Source organism: Athene noctua, chromosome 4, assembly GCF_965140245.1.
Source record: "Athene noctua chromosome 4, bAthNoc1.hap1.1, whole genome shotgun sequence".
In the NCBI taxonomy this organism is placed as follows: domain Eukaryota; kingdom Metazoa; phylum Chordata; class Aves; order Strigiformes; family Strigidae; genus Athene; species Athene noctua.
The window spans coordinates 26,435,992-26,451,402 of NC_134040.1; the positions used below are offsets into that span (position 1 = coordinate 26,435,992).

At 42.4% G+C, this 15,411-nt stretch overlaps 1 protein-coding gene across 6 annotated transcripts in view; it reads left to right on the top strand.

Moving 5' to 3' along the window:
• Positions 1-4,637, top strand: part of UBE2K (ubiquitin conjugating enzyme E2 K) — a 41,379-nt gene extending 36,742 nt beyond the window's left edge. For 5 of the 6 annotated variants that reach the window (XM_074904680.1, XM_074904683.1, XM_074904682.1 and 2 more), the window contains 2 exons: positions 2,811-2,939; positions 3,290-4,637. In XM_074904680.1, coding sequence (XP_074760781.1) covers positions 2,811-2,939; positions 3,290-3,364 — 204 coding nt within the window. In that variant the 3' untranslated portion in view covers positions 3,365-4,637. The remainder of the gene's footprint in view (positions 1-2,810; positions 2,940-3,289) is intronic. The other variant, XM_074904681.1, reaches the window with a different exon arrangement.
• The last annotated feature ends 10,774 nt before the right edge of the window (positions 4,638-15,411 follow it).

Sequence of the window (15,411 nt, forward strand, 5' to 3'; positions counted from 1 at the left end):
GGAGAGAAGGCCTGGTTTCCCCACTGACTGATAATAAGGGGATATTTCAGTAACAAAAGAACCAAGCAAGTAGAAGGTTCTTTCAGTGTCAGTCTCCATCTGTATGTCCCGCAAGTCAGGATCCTCCAGGATAGCGTGACAAATTTTTAGCCTTCCCTCTAAAACTTAGTGTAGGGTGAGAGATCCACAGTTTATCAAACCTGTCAGGATTTGGAGGGAAACCTGGAGATCACAGGTAGCCCGTTGCACCACTGGGTGGGGTAGAACTGTTTTGCTACTCAGTAGTAAATACAGAAGGCTTGCTTGCTTGTGGGATTCTGCAGTACTTTAAGGCTGCTGTGAACAAATGTCCCTGAAGGGTTCTGTCAGACTGGATTGCTGTACACAGGGAGAGTTGTTGCAAAGGCCAGCAAGGCCACCAGGTCTGTCCCTGCACTGGTCTGTCTTGCTGGATGCATGCCCTTGCTGTCACACTCTCTCTTCATTAAACAAAACCAATTTTTCCTTTTTTACAAAGAACAAGAATAGAGTTTCCTATTCTGGCCCTGATGGTAGAATTTTGTGTGGGAATCATAACAGTCTCGTAGAAACACTTGAGCTGGAAAGAGTTTTTTCTCAGGCAAAAAACTTCTTGAAAGCTTCCCAGATTTTGAAGAACAATGTTCCAGGCTACCTCTCAGGTGCGTGTGGGGATGTGTCCAATGGGACTGTGGCATGGCTGATGCAGGGGAGGATTCAGTTTCTTCTGTTGCCTGCAAAAACCTGCATGAAAACAGTGCTGGGATTTGGCCTTGAGTTAGAAGCATGTGTATGTAAGTAGAAAGTTATTACCACCACATCTCTCAAACACTAGAAACACCCAGTTCCTTCAAATAAAACACATTTATTTTGTGGTGGGATCTTTTTTTAGTTTGTTTGGGTGTTGTTTCTTTTCCAAAACAAAAATTCACAAGGAATTAGTTACCCTCCACACTCATTTTTCATTATGTTAATTTACTAAAACTATGTGTTAGACTACTAAGCTGTCCAGGTAAGTGGCAGTGTCCTCCAGACTCTTGAGCTGAATCCCAGTGAGAACACAGGGTGAACTCCTGTTTGAATAATGGCAGTATTTTCAGACACCAGCTGTCTGGTGTCAAAACTACTTCAACTAGTTGCTGTTTTTTTAAGTACAGCAACATTAACTGCCTGAGATTCCTGATATAGAGACATCAGTAAAAGGTGCTTTTAGGCTTTTCTCAATTCAGTGAGAAGCTAGATTATTTACAGATACCTAAGTAAGGGAATTTTATTTATAGATCGCTGAAAGCTAGTTCTGAATAAAATGCAGTTCTGGCTAATCCTTTGCACTTAAGTTTAGGTGTTTTCTAGGCTTGGCAGTATTCTCAAATGTTTTTAAAAATTATTGGGGAAAGATCTCTTATGAGCAGAAGACTATAGGACTTTGGGGTGCTACTGATGCTTAATTTAATCCTTTCTCTTTTCTAGTCATTACAACCAAAGAAATTTATTAGACCACTGTATTTATAACACAGTGTTATTTCCAACAATAGATTGTCTCCCATGTCTATTTTAATGCCATTAATAATCAGATAGTAAATATACAAATAACTTCATGTGGAGCAGAATTAGCGGGAGGTGTATGAAGCACACAGTGCAGTGTAGCTGGTGTGTGTTGCTGTTGGAGAGGTAAAATGAAATGTACAGAAGTAAAAAGTATTAGCTTTGACAGTGCTTTATAGATTTAATTATTGTTTTCATGTATGAATAAAATGCTTAGAATGAAAATCAGCAGCGTTTCTGTCCTTAAAATGAATCTAAATATTCAAATAATGTATTTTCCAATATCTTGTCTTATTATTCAGTGCTAAAATTTACTATATATGTAAAGGTGGGAATACCTGCTTTTTCTCAAAGCATAGTAATTAAGGGAAAGAGTCTCTTCTTTTTTTTTTTTTTTTCCCAAATGCAAATCACTTAAACTTGATATTACATAGAAAAGTTGCCAAAATAGGAAACTCATCTTGCTTTTCTGAGTACGATTTATGACAAATGACCCAATTTCTTGGCTTTTGAGTTCTTCGTGCAGGCTGAAAACTCTCTAAGGTCCGCTCTGTTGTTTATTAGAAAACTCATTAGTGATGAGACTGGTGCAAAATAGTATTTACGTACCCTGCGTGATTTTGTTTTTTTCCTGGTAAATAATAGCTTTCATGAAAACAGTTGTAGCTTCCTAGCTTTTTGCTGCATACGCTCACCCATTTTTTCAGCCCTTCTTTTGTCACATACACTATCAATATCCTTATTCTCAGGAAGAAGCCTGGTAGTAAAATGTCAGCCCTGACTGGAAAACTGCAGACCTACAGTGTATAAAATGAGGCATATTTTTAAGTGATTAGAGAAATACATTGGAGCAGTATGCAGTGTGTGCATTCAGGAGATATTAATGTAGGGATAATTTGTGCTCTGCCACACTGAACATAAATTTTCAGTAGCTGTGCTAAATATAGCTCCTTTACTTTTGATCAGTGTAATTGAGAGCAGTACCTGATTGTATACATAGAATACCTATAGTGTGTAATTTAACCTAAAGGCAAATGTATTAAATCAAATGCTTGCATAGGTTTACTCTGTATGTAATCCTCACTTCCAAATTTCACTTCAAAAATAGCAGTATCATCAGTGTGAAACACTGTTGAAGATATTGTCGAAAGAATGATGGATTGGAGTCTGCCATATCATCTTGGTTTTTGGTTGGATTGCTGAGTTGATTTAACTTTCCCCTTTTCCCCCTTCTCTCTTTTGTGTAGTACAAACAAAATCCAGAAATGTTTAAACAGACAGCTCGACTTTGGGCACATGTGTATGCTGGAGCACCAGTTTCTAGTCCAGAATACACCAAAAAAATAGAAAACCTTTGTGCTATGGGCTTTGATAGGGTAAGTATATATAACTTAAATGTTTTTCAGTAGGGGCAGGGCAAGTGTATGTGTATAAATACAGCGAGTCATTAGTATACCAAAGTAGACTTGCTACTTCCATGACTTCTTGTAGGTCTAATCATTCTGCTTTGCTAATTATTTTTAAGAACTAGAGTTTTCAAATACTACATTATTAGTAAAACTTGTGACTACCCCTGCTTTCATTGAAACAATTTTTCTATAAATTATCAGTTAGGATTTAACAAATGGTAAACTAATGTGTTCTGATTAATCTGTGAACTTTTCTGTTTCTCAGAGCTGCAGGTTCACACACTGAAAATATGATTGCTTTTGTTTTCTCATTGCAGAATGCAGTAATAGTGGCCTTGTCTTCAAAATCATGGGATGTAGAGACTGCAACAGAATTACTCCTGAGTAACTGAGCCATGTAGAGAGAGCTGCTTCAGTAGTCCAGCTTGCCCCTTCTGGAGGAGCATCACCATCTGTTATTTTTAGGATTCTATATAGATTCTCTTTTAAAACTGGCACTCTTGCCTGATGATGCTATCTAGGCACTATTGGAGACTGAAAAAAAAACGCTCTGTAAATAAAGCTAATTAAACGTCTGTGTAAATTTAAAAAGGGGAAATACTTTAATTTTTTTTCTTACTAAATATTGTAAAAATTCTTTGAGCTCAGCTAAAATAATGGGGGAAAAACATGCCTACTTTAGTGTTTAGCAGTGTGACGAAGACTAGCAGGAACTTGCTTCAGGATTTTGATTTAGTATTTCAGAAAGCAACATTTTTGAGTGTTAGTCATCAAAATTGTTGGTGCCACTCATCACAGCTATCTTACTGTTTTTAACATGGATCCTATGTGCCTGTGGATTGACCTATATTTGCATGCTTGTACTTAATAGACATATTAGGTAGGGTCGCTGAAGAGAGCACCATTGAAATACTCAAGTGTTCTTGTAACTTTTTCCTGAAAGACTTTCAAGAGTTATCCAAAGTTCCAAGTGGTGACCTATTCAGAACCGGTTTCTTTTTAGCTTATTAATTGGGAAACCTGATTCTCTTCTCCCTTACATCATACAGCTAAAAATTCTCACTAGGTTATGTTTCATCATCTGTGGGTATTATGTGTGCCATTTACAGTAGTCTAGGCTCCCCTTTAAAAAAACATATTTTGAATTATCAGTAATTATTTTCATCCATATTTTCTCATAAGGAGTATGCCTTGATATAGCACAAAAAGATAGAGCTGGTTTTCTTTCCTTTTTGTTTTGTCTTAAATAGATGTAAAATGTTCTTCAGTACGTTCTGGATAATAATGATTTCACTGAGTTTGAAGGAGGAAAAAGCTGATTCTCTAGTGTACTGAGAATTAAAAAGATTTTTCTTTGAGTACTTGATATGATGCAATCAGCTGTTTTTTGCAGCAGTTTTCTAGCTTTATTTTGGGCTTCAATTTAAGGATTGCTTACCAGGTACTTTAAAATTCATCCTTGCTTGCATTTTTCTCTAGTTGACACATGGAGGCTGTGTTGGTGTTTTTACTGTACATACTTCAAATGCACATAGAAGTAGAAGTGTGTTCTCAATTTAGCTTTTTTTTTGATTGATGTTTCTGATAAACGAGAACTGAAATCTTATCTTGGCTTGTACATACAGTCAGTCTTTTTATTCGTATTAAAATGACATTTCATCCTGAGTGCAAAAGCTTGAAAATTATTAGTTTTGCAACTTCAAACACTAGTACATCTATTTAAAGAGAGTTGTAATGTCTTTGTGAATATGATGATAACTTTTGAGAATATATCTGACAAGTTCAGAGAAATTCTGAGACTAGAGAGTGGGGATTGTGGATAATGGAGTACTGTATAAGTCATCTTTTCCATGACTCTTTTTTCGTAAACTGTGGATTAATGGGGTGGGGAAATATGTCTGTCTGAGGTTTTTCTGGAGCTGTGAAGTACGAATTGAAATAGTTTCACACTTCATAGACAGTCTGTTTGTAAATCATACTAGAGGAAATCAGGAACATTATTGTATCTGTTAAATATCTGGAGTGTAGTGGTAAGGGAACAGAACCAGGAAATAGAGCTCTAGAGACATAGCTAGTTCAGGGATGTTCCCTATACTGCTCTGTCTGATGTGCCCAAACTTAAAATATTTCAGGGCACAGACAGGGAATACTTTGAACTCATATCAGTGCAATACTAAATGCATTTGCTTAGTCTTTATATGTACTGCTTTTTAAGGTGTAGTCAGTGATCAGTTTTCTTGAGTTAGTGTAAATCATTTGCAATGATGCCAAAGGAAATTAGTTGGTTTGTCTTTCCTTATATTTATTTATTTTTTTAACAAGAAGCTGCTACTGTTCAGCTGGTTTGTTAGGTGAAAACCAGGGACAGTAGGAGACTATGACAAAATGCCACTTGTGTTAATCTCAAGTTGCTGTCTTTTCTGTTATACAGGCTAAGAACTTCTTGATTACATGAACATCATTTTTTTTTTTTTTTTTTTTTTACCCTGGTGGTAATTATAAATGGCTGACTACTTTCCCTTGTTCTTCGCTATTTTTCAGAAGAAAGACCTTGAAAATCATTGTTGGGGACATAAAATTTCTCAGTTATGGGCTTCTGAACATGTCTTTTTAAGATTAGTCTCCTAAGAACAGCAGGTTTTTCCAATGATATGTAAAGGGATAAATGAAGCCAGGGAAGGGGGGAGGCAGAGAAAAGAGGGAATGGTTCTTAGGTGAGCGTGGTCACCTCTGAAACAACGTCCTGTTAAGTTTGACTTCTTTCCTGAAGTTACCTCACTTTCTTTTCTACTGAAAAACACTTTTCTTCCCCTTTCCCCTTATGTACAGATGTTGGATACTGGTTTTTGCCCTCCATCCATGTACTTGGTAGCAATGATTTCTTGATGCTAGCTCAGGTGCTGGCAGGAGGGAAACTTCTCAAGTGAGCTGGGAAGGAAACATGACCCAGCATTGAGACATCCATGGTCTGAAGTCCCTCTGAACTTTAACATGCAAGTCCTTTATAAGGAATGTTTTTGTATTCTTGGTAACTATCAGAGTTGAATATAGGGATAATGTTGTACAAGGTTAGTTTAACTGCAGCTGGGGCTGAGCCCTAGGAATTTTGCTGTTAGTGTGCAGTTTATCATTGTGAGTTTGTACATACAAAATGGTAGTTCTGTTTTCTGTATGACTGAACATTGCTATATTCAGGGCCCTGTGCATTCACAGACGTGGAGTTGCCATGCAGTCCACGCCAGCTGTGGACTCAGGCTGCACATCTACCACTTTCTTACAACAAGGACATAAAACATAAGTACAGTTGCTTTCTAAGTACAAATAAGTCCTGTGTTGTCTTCCTCCATTGTGTAAGAAGATGGCTTGAAATAGTAATTTTGATGTCTAAATGGCCGTATTTGTCTAAACAAGGTATTGGTAATGATGCTGACTGATTGCCAGAGCATGTCAGATTTCACTGCTGAATGTTTTAACATGCATCCAGCAAAGTGGTTTATCCCTTGGTTATTTTGGGGGGGGGGGGGAACGACGGACGGGGGGGACGGGGACGGGGATGGGGATGGACAAGAAACTCCTATGTCATTCAGTACCTTAAAGAGTAAAGTACAGCTTTGTTCAAAGGTAGAGAAATGCCCTTTCGTGTTGCCAAAAGCCTCCGTTTTCCTCTGAGTGCCAAAAGCCCCGACTGTATCCCACCTCCACTCGCCAAATTCACAGCTTCCTCCCGTTGCTTCTGTGAACAAGCTGTGTTCTCAGTGTGACAAACTGGTACATCTTGGAGACAAAAACTTAGGAACATATCCTTCTGGAAAGATGTGGCATTTTGTGCTATTTATCCTGCATATTCCAAACTTTAATATTTTTGTTTAAAAAAAAGCTTGCCACAGAGTACATGGGGCCTTGACTATAATTGGTTTGGTAGTATTTATCTGAGCAATTAGGTACAAATGGTGTAGGAATATGTCTTGGGGCTTTTTTTAATTATCATTGTATTTAATTGTTTTCCAAGTAAATTAGTACAGGAAGACCGACATAAGGAATATAGGATCTTTTGTTGTTGTTTTCTGAAAGGAGGAATTAAATAGCCAGAAAGAAGCTTACCTTGTAATGCCAAATCTGCATTATATGGTGTGGGTAACAGCAACATTTAAACTATGCAAATTTAAGCTTAACAGCTGTGAATCAGACTAGGCACTGCAGAGCATATGGATTGCTTATTTAATTGGGGAAGGGAGAAGGGGAGGGGGGAAAAAAAGCACAGTTTCAAACAAGAGTTCTGGCTTACTGCATTGGTCATACACTGTGTTCCCTCTTCAGTGCAGGGAGAAAACCTAACTGTGTGCATGTCCCTCCTTTCCTTCCTAAATACCAACAGGAGCTAGCTTAGACTTGGAGGCTTGCCCAAAGGGGGAAATGTTAAATAATTTAGCAGTGAAAGTCAGTTTTACTTAATGTCTGCTGGTGAGCAGATGCAATGAAATGATGAAGTGTCCTCTCCTGCTATGTTTTGTTGGTAGAAATTTTGATTGCTTTTGATGAGAAGCATCTTGATGAGTGTGGCCACTGATTGTGATCAGGTGGTTGGTTCTGTATGGTTATGATGAGCAATTGGCTCAACAATAGATAGTGAAAGCACATTTCATCATACCGTCTGTTGCGTCACAGAACTAAAGCATGAAAGCAAAGATGCTCAGTGGGTGCCTAAAGCTTTTTTTGGGAAGACCATATAGATGTTTTCACTGTTACCATCCTCATTTTCCAGGCACAGCTTTCTCCTATGGCTAGGCAAAGGGGCAGTCACTTCTTTCAATAGTTTTCTGATCTATTCCAAACCCATCAGCAAGCCATGTCGCTTGCTCTTCCTGTCTGTGGTGTTAGTGTCACCAGCTGATTCATCACTGGACTCCCAAGACCAGCTGTCCTTAACGCATTCTGCTTCTTGCTTGGTTATTCCAGCTGCAGTGCTCCGTAGGTAGCAACTCGACTTCAGATTGGTTCTCGCTGGACACTCTTGTGAATCATTTGCACTGTACTGTGATGTGATGTTCCTTCTCTGCTGTTACCTGCTTTGTAGGCATCAAAATAGCAAGCCGATTGCTTACGGTGCTGAGCCATTCATGGGTAATGTAAGTTAAGATATATGACTCAACAGAGGAGGAAATGTACTGTGACAATGCTGTACTTGTCCATTTTACAGTTTACAGCAACTGCTGGTGCTCTATTGTGGTGTCTGAAGGAGGCTGCCATCATACGAATGCTGATGTCAACTGTTGAAGAACCCTGCTTTTCACTTTTCCATCTTAAATTCTGACTTTTCTAATTAAAATATTAAAATTTACAAATAAAAAATATTGCAGGAGGTTGGTTCCTGAGTATCAGCCTTCCTGTACAGGAGGAGTGGGTGGGCTGGAATGCAGCATCAGTGTTTTTTTGTCTTGAAAATTAAAAACTACACAAACACTTTTGTACACAAATGATTTTTTAAATAAACACACATTTTAAAAGATGTTGATTTTCCCTGGGAATGCTTAACAATAAATGCATGTTTCCCTGAAAACAGTTTTCATTTTATTTCTGGTAATTCAAGTTGTTCTGAGATTACAGGGTATACTGCCTCCGTATCAGTAATGAGAGAGAAAGGGATGATCGTTTTCATGAGGCACATTAAAAATTCTTGAAGAAAATTGTGTAAATCTAAGCTGTGTAATGAAAGTGTGTAATTTCAACTAGGACTGCCTTGTGTTGCTAGCCTAGGAAGATGTGTATGTATACAACACCTCCTGTCTCCTTTCAAAGTTTCTGTCTGAAGAAAGTAAGTCGGTAACACACAGAGGAAAAGTTTTCTTTGGATTATCCAGTACCACTCATGTTCATCTCATTCTTTGTGCATTTTAAACTGTGTAATTCATATAAACTATACTTGGCTCTCAGATATGGAGGTGACAGCCTGTTAGGCAGTAACAGTGCCCTGTTTTTCAGCTGTAGAAGAATAGCAGAGATGATGACTAGGAATTTGTTTGTCACCAATACATGCTATTTACTCTTTTTTTTTTTTTTTTTTTTTTGTCATTTGTCAACATTTGTTAAATATGGAGTAAAGCAGTTTGAAAGATAGTGTCTGCCTGGCTGAAGCTAGCAGTGAGTTAGTGCTGAAGGTGGTTGTAGTGCCAGCTACAACCTGTCCGCAGGTGTGTGTGTGTCCCTGGGTGGGTTGTGCAGGTTTCCAGGCAGGCTCTACCAGATATGGTAGTGCTGCACAGTTTTATGGTGTTAAAACAGCAGTGTAAGGGGTGTTGGTGGGTGTTTTTTCTGTTTAGATTGACTGTCATCGGGAGCAATGTTGTATGGTGGTACCTCATTCATTAAGAGGGGTGAGGGAGAGGGAGCACTCCCCAGCCCTTCTGCTGGGGGTGGGGGCTGCTTCTCTTAGCCTGCTCATTAATTTAGAAAAAATAAAAAATCCGTATTCCCTTGTAGTTTATGACACTACTGTAACATGACTGAGAGCTGCTTTATACTGACATACTTGCAAAGTTTTCCAACAGCCTTGTCCTTTCTTCCAGAACCCCAAAACTGGAAGTGAGTTCATGGAATGGACTTTAGTGCTTACCAGCTTGACAACTCCTGTACTTAATTTTCTGTTGCAATAGATGTAACATGGATACCTTTAGCTCTCAAGCAGGTAACTGATACTGCCAATACAGCAAATCCAGGATTTCAAATTGTTTTAAGGTCAAGTCTGGGTCTGGATCTGGAGCACCCATGTCTGGTTTAATGTCAAATAAATTACATTGCTTCACTTAGTGGCTGCTTTGTGTTGAAATATATGAAGTCTTTAGGTGGGTCTGTGACAGCCTGGTGTAAAATAAAGGGTAATTGACTAGGATGGTGAGGAAAAAAATGAGTCTGGTGTTGCTGGGGGGAAGGTGGAGAGAAGCTGTTTTGTGCTGATGTTACATGAGCCACCAGACCCTTCAGCAGCCTGAATCTTTGGTGTACAGCTGCCTTTGCTTGCAAGTGTGGTGTGGGGCAAGGGCTCATGGCCCCCTGCTCTCAAGGCAGGTGGGAAAAGGGACTGTGCACAGCAAGCACCTTGCCTTCCCTGCCCTTGTCTCTTCCCTTCCTCTGTCTTTCCCAAAATGACTCTTCTCCCAGCTGGCACTAGTCAAGGCTCCTGCTGATCCTGTTGGAGAGGTTTGGGAAGTTCCCTGCAGCTGAGCCATGTTACTGGATTGTGGGAGCTGCCCTTGCCTGGTTCAGGGCAAAGCCAGTTGTCCCCTTTTTAAACATCCACCCACTGCCTGGGTGCAGTTGGGTGTGAAGGTGGCTTCCTTGAAGCAGGAACATCTTGCTGGTCACAGCCCAAAAAAAAGATGAGCCAGTTATACTCCAAGGTGGATTTTGGTTCAAAATGCAGGCCTCAAGTCTTGCTGGTCCCATTTCACACTGCAGTCAGGGATAGCCTGACAGATAAGCATCTTTTTTTAACAAAGTGCAAGCACTCAAAATCATGTCATTGCCACACGTTTAAATTTCCCTGAACACAAGGCTGAAGAACAGCCACTAGCCACAGAGTGGGTCCCAGGTGTTCCTGGAAGTGGCCAACACATCTTCATGTTGTTGTGAGCAGCTGTGGTGGGTATGAGGTGGTTTACCACTTTAGAAGGTAGTTTATATAATCCGAAGATGTTGGTTCAAATGGAGTGAAAACCCCTCACATTTGTGGCTTTTACTGTTAAAGAGGAAACTGAGAAATGAGTCCTGTGTATGAACTTCCCAGAAGCAAATGACCTGCTGGGCTGGGGGCAAGGGGTAAGGATGGTCTCCCTCTTTTGCTTGGCATGCATGTTCTCCATTCTGGCATCTTCCACATTCAAGTCCTTCAATGGTCTGAACCATGTCAAAAATGCCAGGAGGCTCTAGTCCATACTTGTCAGAAGAGAGACCTATTCGAAAGTAGACATGTATGAACAAAGTAGTTACCAAAAGTTCACTGAGTCAGGTGATGCCAGTGTGTGTGTGGTGGTGGGAAACCCAACCCAAAATGATCTTGACAACAGCGAGGAAAAGAGTTGTTCTATATATTGTTCATGTGCTGTTCCCCTCGCCTGTGAACAGTCCTCATCTGTGAGGAATTCAGCAAGGGCAAGTGCAGAGTCCCGCACCTGGAGAGGAACAACCCCAGGCACCAGCACCTGCTGGGGCAGCTGGAAAGCAACTTGGCAGAAAAGGAGTTGGGACGTGGGGACCTGGACCAAGTTGAACATGAGCCACCAACCTGCCCTTGTGGCAAAGGCAGCAAACGGTATCCAGGGCTGCGTTAGGCAAAGTGCTGCCAGCAGGTCCAGGCAGGTGGACCTGCCCCTCCGCTTGGCACTGGGGCAGCCACACACAGCTGGAGGGCTGGGTCCAGCGCCCGCAGGCTGGGGGGGAAGCTTGCTGCCCACCCAGGCAGTCCTGGGGTCGGAGGCACCTGTGTTCGTGGCTGTCTCCGCAATAGAGAGAATTAGACAAAATAGACATGAAAGGGCCACATCCTGTAGATGTGAAATGACAAAGCCCTCTTGATAGCAAAAAGATTAAAAAAAAAACAAAAAACCAAACCCAAACCAACCCACAATATTTTGTCTGGAAGGAAAACAGTTCAACGATGTTAAATGAAGTGAAATTCTGAGACCATCTTGGCCAAAATGTGCACGAGAAGCCATAAGAGCAGGAATTGTCCCTTGCTCCCCTGGCAGGGACAACGATTGTCCTTAGTGTGTGGTGCAGTGCCCTGGACAAGGGAGGGGGGGGCGGGGAAGGGGCTCGGGCACAACAAGGTAAGTGGTCTTTTGGTGGAGAAAGGCATTACTGGAGGTGTTAAGGGATTTCAAGGCTGAAGAGTGAGGAAATAACAAATAGACTTGAGCTTTTGAGATCTGAACAAGATGGTGACTCTGTCTTACTAAATTTAATAGGAAGGCCCCTATGCCTGTGATTGTAGCTCTGGGGGTGGAGGTGCCCTCAAAATGGCCAAACAGTATCTAATGCCAAATGGTTACATGGGAAAGCGTTGTGTTGGTCAGACACAACATGCTTGCAGAAAGATATAAGGAGATGAAGCACAGCAGTAGGGACAAAGAGGTGCCACTGCATTGGTGGTAGCCATCCCCCTCCCCGTAAGCACACAGAAAGCCTCAGGGAGCAGCAGCCTACAGCCAGCCTGGGGGGGTGAGGAGTCTAGTGAGTGGATGCAGCGATGTGCGTTCCTCTGTGGCCAGGGCACCTACAAGGGACGTGATCTCAGGTTGGTATTAATTGGTCAGGCATAAATTTGGCCTGGAAAGAGGAAAATTTTCCCGGGTCCCCTTTCAGCGCTCTGCTTCCCCAAAAGAGGCACCTCATTGTGTTTCTGCTGCAGGTCAGGATGGGCTTGTGGCCCCCAGCACCAGGTGAAAGTTCAGGAGCAGGGTCTCAAGCAGGTGCCCCGCCCTTCAGATGGCCAATGCCGAGCATGTGCTAAGAGGACCTGTGGCTCAAGGAATAAGCACCTGCCCCTTTAGCCCTTTGGAAACAACGAGGTGCATGGCGGGGGCTGGGTGCTTCTGTGCCCCGAGTCACTTGCAAAGGTGGCACAGGGCACTTCCTCTGTGGAAGGTGACAAAGCAGGGCACAGCTCCCGGCCCGCCCCACATCAGGTGCTGTGTCGGGCAGTGCAGGCCCAGACAAGCCCTGAGCCCCCGGCAGCCAGGACAGGGGGCAAGTGCCGCCAAGATACAGCTGTGGGCAGGCTGAGCCTGGCACCTATGCACTAGAGATCCCTGCGGCACCGCTCCTGGCAGTCCACAGCAGAGTCCCACTATCTCAGCTCTGCTACTCCCAAAAGCTTCTGCCACATGTGGAATCACTTGGACATTAAGGAAGATACTGCCAGCCTGAACTGTAATAAAATAAATATACTGTTTTAATTATTTTTTGTAAGTAGGTCAAAGTTACCTCCATTATCCTACTGAGAAGGATTGGGTAACACCTGCTATGTCAGTACATTGACAGGTCGGGGCCTGAAGGTTGCAGATTATACAAAAAAGCCCTTGCGTGTGCCATCCTTTCTGGATCCAGGCATCACTGACATGTTGAACTTGGTGTTAGGAAACCCTGCCGTGGTAAAACAAAGCCCAAGGAAGAGAAAAAGAGGAAAAAGCTCCTGCCGCAACTTTGTATACAGAAGACCAAGCTCAAGCAATGCTTGATGGAAACAATCTATCATCGTTGTTTTAGAGGACTCAGAGCCAAATACTCAAACAAAATCAACCACCCGTTTCTCTAGAGATGTACCTCCAAGCACAACTTTAGGTGTCTTCATTGAGAAGAGCCTGGCTCCATTTGTTTATGCTCTCCCATTGGGCTGTTTATACACACTGATATGCTCTCATGGATGATCTTACCAGGAATATGTCTTTGAAACTTGGAAAGCCAGAGAGATGACCATGTCTACCTCATGGTCAACACATCAGGACTGTAAATGCTACCACAATCTGATATGTATAGTCTGTGAGGGTTTGGTGTCTCACACACCTGTGGAAACCACAAAGGATTAAAAAGGCAGATTACTTTTGGGTGGGGGAATACTGGATCTCCTGAGATAGCTTGTAATAGTCCAGATGTCCAGAAAATTTCCCTAAAGCATTTAGAGATTTGGCCATTCAGTGCATGCTGACAGACTCTCAGGCAGCTCCCGAGATGACTGTGTGTGGGTCACAGACCAGGTGGCATTACGCTAACATACAGGTTACCAGAGTCAGAATCTGCACAATAGGTGCACTGTGAGAAACAACTCCCCACTTGACGAAGGGAGCAAGTGCTGAATTAGGGAGGACATCTACTCAGAACATGGAGAGTTCTTGTGGGAAAAGCAGGGTTTAAGATGTTGTTACTAAAGCTGAGCCTGGTAAACTGTGAATGCACCCCCCTAGAAACATTAGAAATTAATCATGGCATGGAGTCCTTTTTCCCCAAATCCTTTTATGCTAGAGGCCAGATTCTGGCTGTTGCAACTATGCCATGCCAAGGTAAGAAATCAGATTATCGTCTATGAAGTTTCTAGAGCACACAGTGATAACTCACCCACTTTACAGCAATCAGAGCCAACACCAAAGCAACTCGGCCATAATCACCCGCCATCTCTTGCTTCAGCAGCTTTGGTGTATGAGGGTCAACATCAATCTCCACTTCCAGGGCAATGACAGGAGAATTCAACACCTGAATTTAAGGAGCAAAACGTGTATTTCTTGTTCTGGAGCGTGCCCGCCCTGCAGCGTTACAAACACACAACTGAGCTCTTGTGGCTGTTGAAATAACAGTTGTCTTGTGGGAGGAGGACGCTCGGTGTATGCAAAGGTGTTTGGTCATGCTTCTTGCCTCAGCTGACATACTGCTGAGACTACACTGCTGCCAGCATGACTTCAGTGAGTTACAAATTAGGTTGGATAACCTCTGTGCTCCCACTGAAAAGCAGACATGGCTCCTGATGGCTGTCCCTCCTCATCAAGTAACACAGGACGCAGCTGTGCTGCCCATCCATATTGCCCATGGACGTCTCAGCTCTGACCGTAGATCTAACTGCACAGCTGGTGATGAATCCACCAGGTTCAAAGTTGAATGGCTTCTTAGAATCACAGAATAATTTTTTGCCAAAGCTAAAGGGATCACCACAAGTCCTGACTCTTCCTCCTGTTGGCTCACAGCACCCAGCCATTGCGCAGTCAGACAGTTGCCCGATAAAAGCTTGTTTTGCTAAGCAGAAACAGAGAGAAGGTGGTCAGAAAGGCCTTTCCATCAGGTTAGCAGGAGGACTTTTTCCAGGGCAATGGTACAATGACTGCACGCTGCCTGCTGCAGGCAGTAATTCCATTAATTCTTCAAGGGCAGTTCGTGTCAAAACACCCGCGAGTGACACCAGGGCTCGAGGAACACGCTCACATCCTCCTTAGGCACGTGTGATGCCAGCTGAGCTCAGGTGCAGTGCTGCTCCTACCAATTACTGGAGTGAGCTTGGCTGCTGCTTCAGCTTCCATAGCCCAAGGGAGGGGGAGGTCATCTGAACAGGAACAAATCCGAACCAGCATTCTGCTGTGGTCTCTCTCCTTTCTTTACAAGCAACTGCAAATACCAAAAACTTGCTTGTTTCCTTTCAGACTATAAAAAACGAGGCTGGGAACTTGTCTTGAGTGACAGATGTTCCTACTCTGAATTTGAAGTATTCTAGTGAGGCAGATATGTGAAAGTAGTCATCCTGTGGGTCACCACAGTGACTCTGTGCTAAGGCATCTTGGATGGGAGCCATGGCACTGGCTGCCTTCAGTTTGAAACAGAAGATCACAGAGTGAGACTGAAGGGAGAAACTGGGTCGTTCACCTCCTTTTAACTCTGATATAGTAGAACTGCAGGAGTAAGAAGT